Here is a 15,472-nt window from a genome sequence, read left to right on the forward strand (position 1 = left end):
ATGCAGGTGGAATATTATTCAGCCAGGAAAAGGAAAGTAATCCTGCCATTCATGACAGCCTGGACGGACATCAAATGTCCTCCCTTTAAGTTTTCACTATAACTCTTAGCAGAGTTGCTAATACCTGAGAATGCAACATACTTTTTTAAATTTTCATCTTGTTTAGTTTTATGTAAACAGGTATCTGGGCTACATGTGTGTCTGTGCACCAACTGGATTCCTGATGCCCACAGAAGTCAGAAGAGAATGTTGCATCACCTGAGATGGGAGTTATAGATGCTTGTGAGCCACCATGTGGGTCCTCAAAGATTATCCTGTGCTCTTAAAGGATGAGCAATCTTTCTAGCTCATTAACCAGCATTTTAAAAACTATGTCCCCGACCTTCATCCTGTGGGCAATCATACAGATAATATTTTGCTTTTCACATTGATTCCCTTCCTATATCCCCATCTGATTTACAAAGACATCCAAATATCTGCTTGCAACTGTGCTTAAGTCAGGGATTAGCAAAGAGTGGCCATAGGCTAACTCCAACATGCTACTTGAGTTTGCATGGCCCATCATCCAAGAAAGTGTTTGATATTTTTAAATAGTTGCAAAACTCAAAAACATATTTTCTGGGCAATGGGGCAGTGTATAGGTTTTCTATTTTGCTTTCCGTAAATAGGTGTTTATTTGCATACATCTTCACCTAGTGTTCCTGGTGGCTTTTGAGCAATTTAGGCATGGTGGCAGAGGCTCTGGTGTTAGGAACGCTTACAAGAGTCACTAGATGACCCTTTGCAGAACAAATTTCTCAACCTGTGTGTAAGCCATTCTCTGCACCAGTGTCAGTTAGTGACCACTAGGCTTTACTGACATAAGCAACCAGCTGTGGCTCCAAGTCCTCTCTTGGCACTTTTTCTACAAAAAAAAAAGTTCACTTTGGCTGTGCTGCTGGTGATACATTGTAGGTAACACAGCCATGCTGGTTGGGTGTTTCATGTACAGCTGATTGGAGGCTGAACTCTGCCCCTAAGCCTCTGGAAACATAAGGTAGCCTTGCTTTATCACAGTCTTCCTACTTGATGTCTGTGATGTCACTTGAAGATGGAGGGTGACAAGTTCCACTCTGTCACTAGCAAGCATGTCTATATCCATCTTTCCTGTAAGGCTAGGTTCCCATCTGGGCACAGTATGAGAATGCATGTTCAACTTGGTAATTTTAATAAGTTGCGTATTAAATCAATATGGTGGGTGGGGTAAGGTGATACATGCTAAGAACAGATGAAAAATCTTTTTCTTCCTCTCCCCCATCTCCTGAATAGTTCAAAATCAACAAATAAGAAAGGCTGTAGCTGGGCATGGTGGCACACACCTTAATTCCAGTTTGAGGCCAGCTATGTCTACAAAGTGAGTTCCAGGACAACTAGGGTGGTTGTGTAAAGAAAACCTGCCTCAAAACAAACAAATAACAAAACGAAAAGGGAGAAAAGATAAAGAAAGGCTGTGAAAGTTGCCATTGGCTTGGAAAAAGGTGTCATGGGGGGTCATCATTTCTGAGCTTAGGAGTCGCGTTTGCCAATCAGCTCATAGACGTCAAGTCTCACATTTCCTCTGCACAGCTGCCTTCTCCAGGCACTAAGGCAAGTCATGAGATTGGTGACTTTCAACTGGGACTTTGGTATAGGGACAGTCGTCTGTGGCTTTCACAGGACACATGGGTTGGTATATAGTTTTATCATCTGAACAACACATGTTTAGGGAACATGTGGTTTCTTCTACCTACAAAAAGCTGGAAAGGACCAGAGTTCTAAAACCAATGCTCCTAGGCCTGCCCTTTCTCCCTTGGTCATCACCTTTTATGGAAATAGGATGGTAACAGAATGATTCTGGTCCTGTAAGATAGAGAGGTGAATACCCACAATTCATTCTCCACATCATCTAGACGTTAGTGAGTTACCCACCAGTCACCAGTAAGGACATTTGTGCCTCTCAGAAGCTAACTGAGAAACACACTAGAACCATCATCACCTCTACCCTCTTTGACTCGGACCCTTTAACTTCACATCTGGAAAGTTCAGTTATGAAATAAAAACAAAGGCTTATATGCAATAAGGTTTATTGCTACAATAGAGCAAGAGCCATAAATAATATAACCCCAGATAAATACATGGGAATGGATGATCCTATTCTCTTGATGAAATATGACGAAGTGATTAAAGATGACGTTCACTCACAGAACACCATGTCACAAAGGGCAGAAGAAATGGGAGACTCTTGTTAAAAATGAAGCTAGCTAGCAGTAGCCAGGCAATACTGATGCTGGCGCAGGGAGATGGAGCTATGAGAGGACAGAAAATCTATACTCAGGTTTGCAGCTTGGCAAGGGAGAGGCAGGGGAGGGGCTTGGTTGGAGAATAGGGTGTCTGCTTAGGAGTAGAGCCAATATGTATGCTGTGACAGGGTGAACCAGCATAGTTAATGCAGGAGCTGCATTAACTCAGGATGGCTTCCCTGGTGAAGGGATGGGACTGGGCTAGGGGACTGAGTCATTGTGTGTGAGGGATAATGCAGGTTCAGAGGTACAGACTTAGGATATGCTGGGAAGCTCACTGAGTTAAGGTGATGGGGAAGGTGTATAAACCACAGGAAAAGAAAATTGAATTTTGACCTCAAGGCAAAGATTGATATTTGCTGTGTCTGTGACAAATATGTGTATATAGATGGGGTTTATATATACACATGTGTGGAGCCCAGGGGTGACCACTGAGTGTCATCATCGATCACTCTCTACAGGAGCTCTCACCAGTTGTGGAGCTCACCCATTCAGCTCTGTTGGCTTACCAGTCAGTCCCAGCAAACCTTGCCTCCAGGTCCTCAGAGCTAGGAATGAGGAGTACACCACCATGCCCAACTTTTATGTGGGTCCTGAGGACCCAAATGTTGCTTCTCATTCTTGCACAGGAAGCTTTTACTGACTTAGTCGTCTCCCTAGCCTCCTAATATTTCCTTAAAGACGACTGTGACCACACCAGGGAATAGATGCAGGAAGAAGGAAGAATGGATGCTGCAGAACCAATTTTGGAATGGGGCTTACAGTGAAACAGACAAGAGAGATGGTGGGCTAAGCAGGGCAGGAGAAAGGCGTCTTCCTTCTGTGTTCAGATTAGCATTTAGATGGCTAGTTTGGGGGTTTTAAATGTTAGAATAACCCAGCACTATAAAGATTTTTTTAATTTTAGAAATCTTCTCATTACATAGCAAAAAAAAAAAAAAAAAGTCTCAAGTCTTAATTGCCTTGCAAAGATTATAGACATCTTCAGGACAGATAAATCCCCAGTTGTCCCAGGATGAACGTCTACCATGGAAATGCCACATACTGTTTTAAAATTGTGCAGAATCCAATACGTGAACAGTTTTCTAGGGAGGAAAAATACACAAGCATAGTTCATCAGAAATCCATGAAAAAAGGAGAGGGACAAAAGAGCATTTGGTTCAATGACAGTTCTCCTTCTGTTGCCATGAGCTTCATGAGATCTAGGGGCTTAAAGGAGGATCCCCGAGCCTGGCAAGGAGAACAAAATCAACTGATTTTATGGATTCCATTTTCATAGGCAAACCAGTGTATTATTGTGGAAGTGTGTTCTGCCTCCCCTCAGATGTACCCATCTTCTTCTATACAAAGTTGCTAGGGCAATATTAAGTCTTATCACAGCATTGAGTTGGCCCTGGTACCCTGTGTCGAGTTCTCTCACATTTGTCACAGCAAATGATGACAATCCCATCTGCCAGGCATATGGAATTGGTGGTGCTCAGCAAATCTTTGTCCCAGCCTGGCCCCAGAGAAGGTTTTGAATTGTCTTGTAAGCCCTCTTTCCTCTCTCGTGCCCTTACTGCACTGTCTACCGTGGCAGCTGTGGAGTCAGCCTACCTAATTAATGATGTCTGCCTTCATCTGTCAACTATACTGTGAGCCTCTGGAGGCGGGGATAGAGCCACGTTTGTCTTGACGTTAATCTTGGCATTCCCTTCCCCTGGCCTTCAGCTGGGGATTGGAGCACCCACCTCATCCAGAGCCGTCATCTCTGGCTTGTTTTAGTGGCCTCACCTGTCATTCCCTAACAGCTCCGTGTGTGCAGCTGCCAAAGTTCAGATGAGATGAACAGAGAATAGAAATTTTGTGCTACTGTTGACCTGGCAAGCAGAGCTTATTAGACTTTATTGTTTGGATTGTTGCTTCCTTTGAGTGATACTTTGACAGTTTAGATTAATAAAAGCCACCCATTTGTGTGTGTGCATACTCTCTACTTTGTTTTGAGATGGGTCTGTTTCCATGCTTTTCCATGGGTGCTGGGGATCAGAATTTAGGTCCTCATCCTTGAGCAGTAATTCCTTATCGCACGGGACTATCTCTCCAGCCCTGTAGTTAACACATTGAATGAGCTCTTCAGGTTAGTTAGCTGTGGTTTTCTGCAGGTAATACTAGTCTCATAAATAGGCTGTGGTCAGTTTCAAACACGTAGCTAAACTAATAGCATGGTCTTCCATTTAAACTAGAGGTAAGAGTCAAAAGTCTGTGGCTCTGGCTGGAACAGCCCAGATGTTTGGTTGACAGGATTATGGAAGAAGTTCTGGTTCTTGACTGCTGATGGTCAGGACACCCATAAGAGCCTCGTTGCCTGCAGAACTCTTGGGAGCTTGGATAGTTAAAGATAGCCATGTTTTTAAATTCATTGTTGACTCCACTGTAGGTTTTGTGATGCTTTGAGCATTGTTTTTTGTACCTATGTCTCACAAGTTTGGTAAAAAGGTCCAGGATTGTTCCCTGTGGAATGGGAGTTAGGAATAGATCTGTCACTGAGAGCCAGATGAAGAAAAAGACCTCTCATCTCAGGCTTCTAGCTTGTTTAGTCTTGGATGCAAAAGCACCGACATAGGGGGAAATTATGCTGGAACAAGCTTCTCCAGAGAGATCCCATGCAGTCTGTGGTTCATTATTCCATCATCTGCTTGGACATTTTTCAGGTCAGCCGTAACTTTGAGCTGGTTGGACGGGTTAACTTGGATCAGCTGGAACAGATGAAGGAAAAGATGGAGAGTTCCAGCAGCGATGACGAGGACAAGGACGATGAAATGAGCAGCAAGGCTGAAGACAGAGGTTAGTCTCACCCTGCCCTCTGAGTCCCAGATGGCACCCAGAATGTCCACGATGAGACAGAAGGGAGGCAGGAGGCTGCAGTGAGAAAAGCAGAAGGAATGATCCTTCTTGGTTAAGTAGCAGAACAGACTGGCTTAGACACCGTCAGAGGCCCTGCCTTACAAACTATTACCAGCTACAGAAACTCCAAGGAAAACATTTTCTTCCTAGAAATGTTTGCTAAAGGGGAAAAAAATATGGTTCCTAGCAAGGGAAAGCTAGTTCTGAAGAACCTTCAAAATAAAGATAGGCAATGAGCAAGCTGAATGACATTGCAGGGCTATCAAGGAGCAAGAGTAAACATGGGATTGCACAAACCTTTAAAATGATTGCTGGTAGGGTCATAGTGAAAGGCTGCAATGAATTTGAATTCTATACATGTCCCCCCTGGGGCACCTTTCTCTTAACCCCTTAGGGCTCTGGTTCCATTCTATCAAGAGGGAGAGACAGTGTTTCCCATCCTTCCCTATATATGCAGAAAACACCAGCAAAGGTTCTGTGGAAGTTTTGAGCTATTTTTACAACCCTTGCCATTCAGGCATCATTCTAAGATTTAAAAAAAAAAAAAAGATTCCAACATGTGTTTAGTTGCAGATGACATGTTTATGAAATGCAGAATGTCACCCCTGTTGGCTGGATGGAGGGTTGCAGAGAGGAGGGCTTAGCAGCTAAGAGTGCTTGCTACTTTTGAAAGAACCTAAGTTCAGTTCCAAGTACCCATTTCTGACAGCTCCCAACCACCTGTAACTGTGGTTCCACGGGATCAGACTATGGTTCCTGTGCTCACGTACACATACCCACACACATCCTCAAAATTAAAAAGAAAGGATGTAGGTTGGGATATGTTCCTTCAGTTACTGCAGACTGAGAAAAAGTTCATGTGTGGTGACTGTAAATATGAGGAAAAGGCATTGTAGCTACCACGAATCCAGTGATGGGAAATCCTCTTAGTGGCCATTACTGAGTGTTGTTGTTTCTTTAGTCTTTATGTCCCTGAAGGGTTCTACAGTCACCCATTCAGATCTCCGCCCCCAGTATACAGGACTTTGCTTATGCCTTTGTGAGATCACCAGCTGTCAAATAATGACAGTGACGATGATAATACCCATGTCTGTTTCCTAAGGTGGCCAATATACAGATTTTGTTTTTTAACTTAAAAAGTTCAGATTTTGAACTTTCATATTTTCTTTGGTTTTAATTGACAAAACAAAAGTATGTATTTGTGGTGTTTTAGAATAGGTGTACATTGTGAAATGGCTAAATTGAGTTAGTTAAGTTTTCCCTTACATATTTGTCTTGGGAAGTAAGAACTTAATCAACTGAGGAATTCGCATTATTAATTATAGTCACCACTATACAATTGATGTCCTAAAGTCATTCTTCCTGTCTACCTGAAATTCAGTGTCTGACCAGCGTGTCCCTAGCTCTCCATCCCTGGGCTTTGTAAGTGTCTATTCCACTCTCTGCATCACTGAATTTTCCTTGGTATCTGGTTTATTTCCTCATCCATGTCATCTCAGGTGACAGGGTTTCCTGTCTTAAAGTGAATGGTATAAATAGTTTACCAATGGGTATGTGCATCACATCTTCTGTAGCCCTTATTCTGACATGGATTCTGTGTCTTTGTGGATAGAGCTGGAGTGCAGGCATCTCCTCGGTACACTTCTTCATTTTCTTTGTGTGTCAACCCAGTAGTGAGATTGCTGTGGAACTTATAGTATTCCATAATGGCCACCCTAATTCATATTCCTATGTTACTGCTAGTCAACTGTGTCGTTCATTTCTTAGCTTCACCAACATTTGTTAATCTTTCCCTCTGGGTACTAGATGACCTAACTGCTAGGGAGCAGTACCTAAGGTTTAAATTTGCTTTTCCCTCCTGTTTGTGATTCGGACTGCCTTTATGAAGCTGATGTCTGTTTGCATATTTTGAGAAATGCTTATACAGAGCCTTTGTCTATTTCTTAATTGGGGAAATTATTCACTCAAGTATTGTCTGAGTTGTTTGAGTTCTTCATACACCCAGGATGTTGGCCCTGTGACAGGTGTATAGTCTGCAGTTGTCATCTCCCCTTCTGTGGATTGTCTTTTCATTGTGGTGTCTCCTCAGAAGTTCAGAAATTTTCCAGCTTGATTTAGCTCCCATTTGTCTAATTTTTTTTTTCTTGTGCTTTGTGAGGGCCATGTAAAAAAGAAAAATTACAAAAATCATCTTCAGACCTATCTACAGACCAGTGTCATGAAGGGTTCCCTGTATTTCATTCCAGCAGTATTTACAGCTTTAGGGCTTACATTAACGAAGTTTCCCTGTGTTTCCTTCCAACAGTGTTTATGGCTTTAGGAGTTACATTTCAATCTTACTTATTTTGAGGTTTTCTTTTTACTTGTTGGGCGATCAGGATCTAGTTTCTTTCTTCTGCCTGGGATGCCCAGTTGTCACAGTAATTATTTATGGGACTATCTTTCCTCCATTGTGTGATATTGGCAACTTTCTCAAAAATCAATTTACTGTGTGTGATTTACCTCTGGACTCTGTTCTGTTCCAGTGGTTCATGCACCTGCTTTTAGTGTCATGCTGTTTTCATTACCTTAGCTTTGAAATGTATCTTAAAAATCACAGAATGTAGTGTCTTCTTCTTCTTCTTCTTCTTCTTCTTCCTTCTTCTTCTTCCTTCTTCTTTTTTCTTCTCCTCCTCTTCTTCTTTTCTCCTTCTCCTCCTTCTCCTTCTTCTTTTTCCAGAAAGGGTTTCTCTGTATAGCTCTGGTTGTCTTGGAATTTGCTCTGTATGTAAACTAGGCTAGCCTTGAACTCAGAGATTAGCCTGACTCTGTCTCCCAAGTGCTGGGATTAAAGGAGTGACTACCACCACCTAGTTTCAAACTTCATATATTCTTTACTCTAGATTACTGTGGCTCTTTAGGGTCTTTTCTGGTCACCTTGGTATTATAAAGGTGAGGGCTAGAGATGTAACTTGTTGATAGATAGTATGTGCCTATTGTGTTTGAGGCCTTGGATTACCATCCCATCACTGCCGGAGACATTAAATGACGTGACAGCCAAGGCATGAACCTATAAATAATAGGTCTGACAGATTTATGACCTATTGGTCATAAACCAAGTGGGTATTGAATCTCAGTTTTCAGGTTCCAGAACACTGTACACATTTCCAACCCCTTTGAGTGATAGATAAAATCTTCTTCATTAAGAGAACCTAGCCATGAAATGGGGGGTGCACTGGCCCTGGGGCTAGATAAGGGCCCATGGCAGAATATCTGGCCTGCCTGAGCAGGTATCTTTCATAGGCCATTTTCTTCTGTGGTGTGCTTCTCACCCTCACCCTTCCAATATGATAACCCAGGGACCTAGTTTGGCCTTTGAATCTCCAACCAACCAAGACAACAAGAGTCTAATGGCCAAGGTGTGCTAACTAGTCAAAAGCTGCTTGCCCAGCTGCATGGCCAGCCTGAAAGACTACTCAAACCAAACTGCCTCACCTGTGGGTCATGTCATGTCATTTCTTCTAAGGGAAACACATGTGATCTCAGAAATGTGGCTTTTTTTTTTTTTTTTTTTTTTTTTTTTTTCTCCTCTTTTGAAAAAAAAAAAAAAAAAAAAAAAAAAACCTTTTCACAAATGTTCTTCTCAACAAATTCTTAACATCTCTGCACTGTTTTGAATGTCCTCATAGAGGACGCTTCTGACTGAGAGCACAAAGACCCCTTTTTATTCCTGGTACTCTGTGGCCTTGCTGTCCCTCTTTAGGAGATAAAAGATCCCTTATTGGGTGTTATGACTTTTTCATGTCTAAGGCTGAGCACACGCTATTTTGAGGCCATCAGTATTCCAGAGTCTTCTGTTTCCCCAGTGATGTCCCCCAAAATAGATAATAAAATAAGCATAGCCCATGAAGAAGCACAACCAGTGAGGTGTGTCGGATAGCAAACACACCTCCATGCCTGTCCAGCTTGGCCTCCCTTCACTGCTTGAGACCAGATGTAACCAGAGAGAACTGTGGGGCTTCTGCTTCTCACTGGAAACTATTGTGTCTTCATTCACAAGACCTAACCATATGAAGCAAAAGGCCTTCTCTGGTTGGTCTGGGGGACTGACCTGAGTGCTTTGGGAACTGCAAGCTGAAACTGTCCCTTCCATGTCATCCATCCTTGCAAGAACAACTTCCTTTGTCCCATCTCCCTTGAAACAATCTAGAATCAAATCTTCCATCTCAGTAGATTCTTGCCAAAAAAAAAAAAAAAAAGCCTGAGGTGTTTTTGCCAGATATCCTGGCTTCTGGCAGAGGGCAAGAGGAGGGGGTATGAGCTCAGCTCTCAAGCTGGGGGAGAGTGATTTGAGATGTGACAGGTAGAATGGCCTCTTCTTTGAGGGCGAGTTTAGCATGTGCCCTTGGAGACAATAGAGGACTGGCTTCATGTTTCCTGAGGGCAAAGGAGCAAGTACTAGCAACATTGTCCTTGTAAGTAATTTGGGCTGTCATAATGGATGCCTTCTTTGGGGGAATCTACAGCCTTCCTCCTACCCAGTTCCTTTTCAAACAAGAGCTAGGGAGCATACTCAACACAGATGCACAGCAAGATTGGCCTGGGAAGCTCAGAGGGAACTGTAGAGAAAAGCCAGGCATGAAGAAATTGAAAGGAACCCAAGCAGAACTCTGCCCACCCCACCCCCTCTCATTATGCAACTGGGAGGAGTCAGGAAGGCATTCTGTTGATTTCTTGCCCAAGATAATCCCTGCTAAGGAATTAATGCGCAGAGCAGATGGTGCTGTCTCATTTCCAGTGAAAAGAATCAAGGAAGATAGTCTGTGCAATTATTTTTAATGGCTTGTATGGTGATCTTCTTAATTTGTGAGAAAATGTCTCCTCTTTTGTGAAAACTGGCCTTGTTCACATAGCTTTTTGTCAAGAGGACGAAGGCGTCACAGAGCCCCAGTTAATGTCTTGAAGATTTCGTGAAAGATGGGGCATAACCACGAGATGGCTTCCTGTGACATCTAATCTGTGAGGCCAGGATCAGAGACGAAGAAGATCAAATTTCCTTAAATTCTACCGTTTTTTACAGAATGGCTTACTTGGCCCTCTGTGGGCTAATGAAAGGCATATGGGCTTAGGACCCAGGATAGCACAAAGGCCGCATAAGCCCTCATCTTTGAGCTTGCCAGGAGGTGTGGCTTAAAAACAATTAGCTAAACAATCCCCATTTATCAGACCCCTAACATGTGCCAGTATCACAGGAGTAAACAAAACAGCTAGGTCAATATTTGATGTGTACACCAGACCCATTCAGAAATGTCTTTGTATCCCTGCATTTGTGTATACCCCTGGTTGAGAAATAGTGGGCAGCTGACCAGGTTCCATCACTGGCTGGGGACATGCTTTTTTATTATTTTTATTATTACTATTGCATGTGTTCATTTATTGCATGTGTGAGGTCAGAGGACAACTTGTAGGAGTTGCTTGTTTTCTTCTCCCGTGATATGGGCTCTAGGGAGTAAATGCCAATCATCAAGCCTGGTAGCAAGCAACATTAATCCACTGAGCCATCTCACTGACGCAGAGACACTTTTATATAGACCCCCCATCCCCACTTCACAGTTGTCTAGGGCCCCCGTTCACAGGAGGGGCCCTAACTACCCTGCCAAAGTGTTGTAGGCATTGTGAAGTTTCGAACTCAACTTGGGAGGAGTAAAAAGGCCCATGGTCTACACTGTACGACCAGGTTTGGTGTTTCCTGTGGTCTATTGTCTTTTTAGTGAAAAGATAAACCTGTTCCGGAGACACTGAGTAGCTGCCAAGCTGTCAAGCCCTCAACCAGAGAACGCAGAAGGGATGAGTTAATTGGAAAAGGAATGCTGTGGGATCTTAGAGTAGGCCCAGGAGCCTTTTCTGGCAGGAGGGTTGTTGATGGTAGAAGCTATTGCATAAGTGATAAGTAGAGAGCCTTGGTGACTGGAACTGGAGACAGTTCCTGAGAGCTATTCAGGAAGTGTGCTTAAGAGAAACCCTGAGGCAGGGAAGTCTGGTGATGGCTTGCAAAGTAACTTCCCAGGTAAGTCAGGAGATGCTCCCCAGTGCGTGTTGACTCCCAAGCACAAAGGTAAAGCTGGCCCTTTCTTTCTGTTTGCAGAGCTGATGAGATTTTCTGACCGAGGGACTGGTGTGAACCCTGAGAAGCGATTTCCGTGTGAATTCTGTGGACGGGCATTCTCTCAGGGCTCTGAGTGGGAAAGACATGTGTTGAGACATGGCATGTAAGTATGGTCCTAAGAAGACCTTTGCCCACATGAGAGAGTGGGAGGGAGCTGTGTAGACCAGCCTAATCATTGCCACCTCACAGGCATGGAAGACAGGCAGTGATGACGGAGGGGCTAGATTCTTCCTCAGTTTTTAAAGTTGCCACCCCAACAGAAGTCAGGGGAAGGGAATCCTGTACTCAAGGGTAGTGTGCCCCTTTAGTTTGCATTTACGACACATTCTCTGATACAATGGGGATCTGGCGCTGGGTTTCTGCTTCCGTGTCTGCTCAGTTCTATGAATGGCCTTGATCATGCCTGTGACTTAATTCAGAGACACAGCTCCATTCCACCTGCCTTGCTGTCACGTTCTGACCACTCACTTCTTTGAACATAAAATTGTTCTCGACACAAGTAGCCCTTAGTCCGCCAGCCAGAGAGAACTAAGTTGTGGTTTGTGTGAGTTGCCCATAGTGTCTAGACCTGAAAATATAACCAAATTTCTCAAAATGTAGGGTGCTGCCTGCAGGTTTTTAGGTTTTTGTGTGTTTGGATGATTTATTAATAGACTTGACTAATCTTCAATACTCCTTTTATCTTAATCATTACTGGCCAATACCAAACTTCTGAGTTCAGCTGATGAATTTGAGTGTGAGGCAGTTCTTGCCATTTTCCCACTATATAGCTCAGAGAAGGGGACGATATAAAAATACTATATTAATTTGGAAGCAAAACATTGTATAATCAAACCATGGTGCAACATTGAATATTTTTAGGGATCCAAATTGTTAGAGGTCTACATGACATAGAAAATCACTGGCGATTTAGTTATATACACATAGAATTGCAATGCTATTTTAGAGTCAGAAGTAAGGGCAGATGAGTTGTTAGTTTAGTTGTAGAAGGCATGCGAGGGGCCATGGCCGTCACTCAGCTAATAAAATGCTTGGTGTGTGTTTGTAATGCCAGCTCTGGGGAGGCAGAGACAGAAGGATCCCAGCCTACTATATTGACCTAGCCAGTGAGAATACCCTATCTCAAAACAAAAAAGATGATGCCTGGGGAATGACCGCCACCGCCAAGCTTGTGCCTGGCCTCCAAAAAGCCTGTGCACCCAGCTCCTGACCGCTGTCTCTCCTCCTTCAGTGCTGGACTTAGAGATGTGCCACCACATCTGGCCTATGAATGTTTTTGTTGTTTGTTTTGCTTTTCCAGGGCATTGCATGATACCAACCAAGTGAGCAGAGACGAAGTCCATACGAAAGAGATGGTAGAGGATAGTATGCAGCTGCCCTCCATAGAGGCAAAAGAAGACGATGAGCCAATCGGGATAGACTTTTCCCTAAAGAGTGAAGCCGTAGCCATCTGTGTAGTAGCTGCCGACAAATCTCTCCTGGAGACTGCAGAGGCCAAAACGAATAAGAGTGTGGTGAAATTCTTATCAAATCTTACTTGAACCGTGATGAAAATGTGGGAGGGCCGGCGTGGGCTGAGAAGGGAGGGGGCAGAGAAGACAGAACAAAAGCTGCTTTTAGGACTGAACAATCTATTTTCAGGGCACTGGTACCTGTGTGAGTGAGGATGTAAATTAAAGTTATTTAAATGGTTGGAATATGTGGCTCCGTTCCCGTCACGCCATCCTTCCTTCCGGATCTTCACCACGCAAGTTTTCATCTGCTGCAGTTTGGGAAGTACGTTCCTCGAACACAGCGGGCGCTCACCGTGACCCTCGGACAGTGTGTGGCAACCGAAGCTCGGGGACAGTAGAAGACTTCTCCTAGGGGAACAACTTTTTGGGCGCACAACTTTCAGTGCGTTTTTATAGTTTTAATACCTTAAGCTTTTTCAAGACCTAACTGCAGCCGCTTTGGGAGAAAAAAAAAAAATAACAGAACAGAAAACAAACAAACAAAAAAACTGCTTTGCATAAAACAGTCACCTGTTTCCTAGTACCTCAGACTTAACCAAGGGAAATCTCTGCATTTGTCTTTACTACCTGTCACCCTTGTGGTTAAATGTGGAGAGAGCTGCTGGACAGGATGGTGAATGGAGAAAAAGAGTTTTAAAGAAAGGAACACAAATTGTGCTTAAAATCCCCACGTGGGTTTTATTTCTTAAAATACTGTGATTTTTTTAATTATTTTAGTAAAAAACAAAACAAAAAAAAAAGAAACAGACTTTAATTACTAGATAACTGTGTGTGAATTGTCACCCTGTATTCCAGGTAAGCTGTTTATTAGTGTTCAGCTATAATTTAGAATTTGGTAGGTTCATGTGAACTAATTTTAAGGTGATTGTGGGGTTTTGTTGGCCACATGTTTATTTTCTCTCAATTTGAGTGTTACAAACACAGCACAAATTCAGTTTTTTTCATATATAAATTGTTCTTTGTGCATTTGTTTTTAATTTGAGGTCAAGGGAGAGTTACAGGATTTGTGTGCGTGTGTGTGCATAGGAATTTTTATAATTTTGAACATGGAAATAAAAAGAGGTTAACTTCCCTTTCTGTTTTGTTTTTAATTTAACTAAAGAACCAAACCCCAGCCCAGCTATGCAGTGTGTGGGTCAGTTAAAGAGGCCCTCTGACCCTTTCGTTTCTTCTCATACAAACACCAACAATTTCTGTTCGATTGGGCTAGCTTTCATGTGTGATTTGAACTCTTGTGTTTTGGTTGCTTTGTGTATTGTGAGGCTTTCTTGTTCCTTTTGGGAGCCATCCCTTTCAGAGCATGGGCAAGAGATCCTATAGGGAGCCATCTTTCCATCTAGCTGTTCTGTTTCTGTTTCCCCACATTAGCTTTTTTTTTTTTTTTTTTTTTTTTGGAGACAGCAGCTTAGACTAAACGTAGACTACACATTTATAGTATGTTCTGATTGTGAACAGGGGTTTCTTTCCAAAAAGTAGAGAAGTGTCTTTTTAAAGCTTAGGTTTTAGAAGCGTGTGAGTGAGTGAGTGTGTGAGTGAGTGTGTGTGTGTGTGTGTGCGCGCGCACGCGCGCGCATCCACATACATGTACAATGAATGTGTATGGGCCAGTGTCAGTCCTTTATCGTGTCTCCTTTTTTGTTTTGGTTTTTGGTTGGTTGGTTTGGTTTTTCTTTTTTTAACGTGGAAGGGTTGTTGGGTTGGGGGGCGGGCCAGGAGGGATGAGGGATGACTGAGGTGACAGTGTCCCACATAGCTTCAAATAAAATCCATGGAAAGATGCTCAACTTGTGAAGTAAGTACTTACTTGAAAAGCATGTTCTTGTTTTTTGTTTTGTTTTGTTTTTATTAGAATTTTTATTTGTAGGATGTTAATTTAATATTTTTTTAGGGATGGGGGCCATCGTGTGGAAAGCAAAAGTATGGAAAGTGAAATATCTAGACAGATTCTTTTGTGTCCTTATTTGTTTCTGATTGGCCTCATTCAAATGTACTAAACGGTTTCATATCTAGATTGGATGTTTGTGATGGTTACCAAAACAACGAAGGGAAACAAAAAGAGAAACAATTGTGACATGCTTTTATCTACTTTATTTTTCAAATAACATGTAAATATTGTAATCCATTGGATTTTGTTTTGCTAACCTGTTAATAAAAATATGGGACCATTATCCTTTTAACAAGGCTAGAATGTCATTTTATTTCCTTTTTCAAACATATACCTGATATTTTGTGGCCGCACATTTTGGATGCATTGTTTCTGTTGACTGTAATGACATATAATTTACAACTTTTTTGTTGTTGTTGTTTAATTTATACAGAGGACATTTTTTTTTCAGAGCTTGAGAGAAGAAAATAAATAGCAAAATGATAACCTATTGACTCCAATAATCAGTGTTTCCTGAAACTTCATGAAAGACAGAGGGATCCTGACACAAATAAAAATAAAAACCACAAGTAGGCTATTCAAGTTGTTTGCAACATACATTTTGTAATGAAATGTGAGAAATTAATAAAGAATTTTTTTCACATGTGTCTATGTGCATCTGTTGTAAGTCATTGATGGGTGTGATTACAGACAGGAAGGCTGGCGTGAGTAACAAAACCTGTCGTCA

The 15,472-nt window shown here is 42.4% G+C and overlaps 1 protein-coding gene across 1 annotated transcript in view; it reads left to right on the forward strand.

The window, feature by feature from the left end:
* The window catches only part of Znf462 (zinc finger protein 462), a 132,398-nt gene extending 118,224 nt beyond the window's left edge, over positions 1–14,174 (forward strand). The window contains 3 exon segments of the mRNA XM_051187820.1: positions 5,009–5,141; positions 11,326–11,449; positions 12,647–14,174. Of these exon segments, the coding sequence (XP_051043777.1) occupies positions 5,009–5,141; positions 11,326–11,449; positions 12,647–12,887 (498 nt within the window). The 3' untranslated portion in view covers positions 12,888–14,174.
* Positions 14,175–15,472: the final 1,298 nt, after the last annotated feature.

This window comes from Phodopus roborovskii, unplaced genomic scaffold, assembly GCF_943737965.1.
Source record: "Phodopus roborovskii unplaced genomic scaffold, PHOROB, whole genome shotgun sequence".
In the NCBI taxonomy this organism is placed as follows: domain Eukaryota; kingdom Metazoa; phylum Chordata; class Mammalia; order Rodentia; family Cricetidae; genus Phodopus; species Phodopus roborovskii.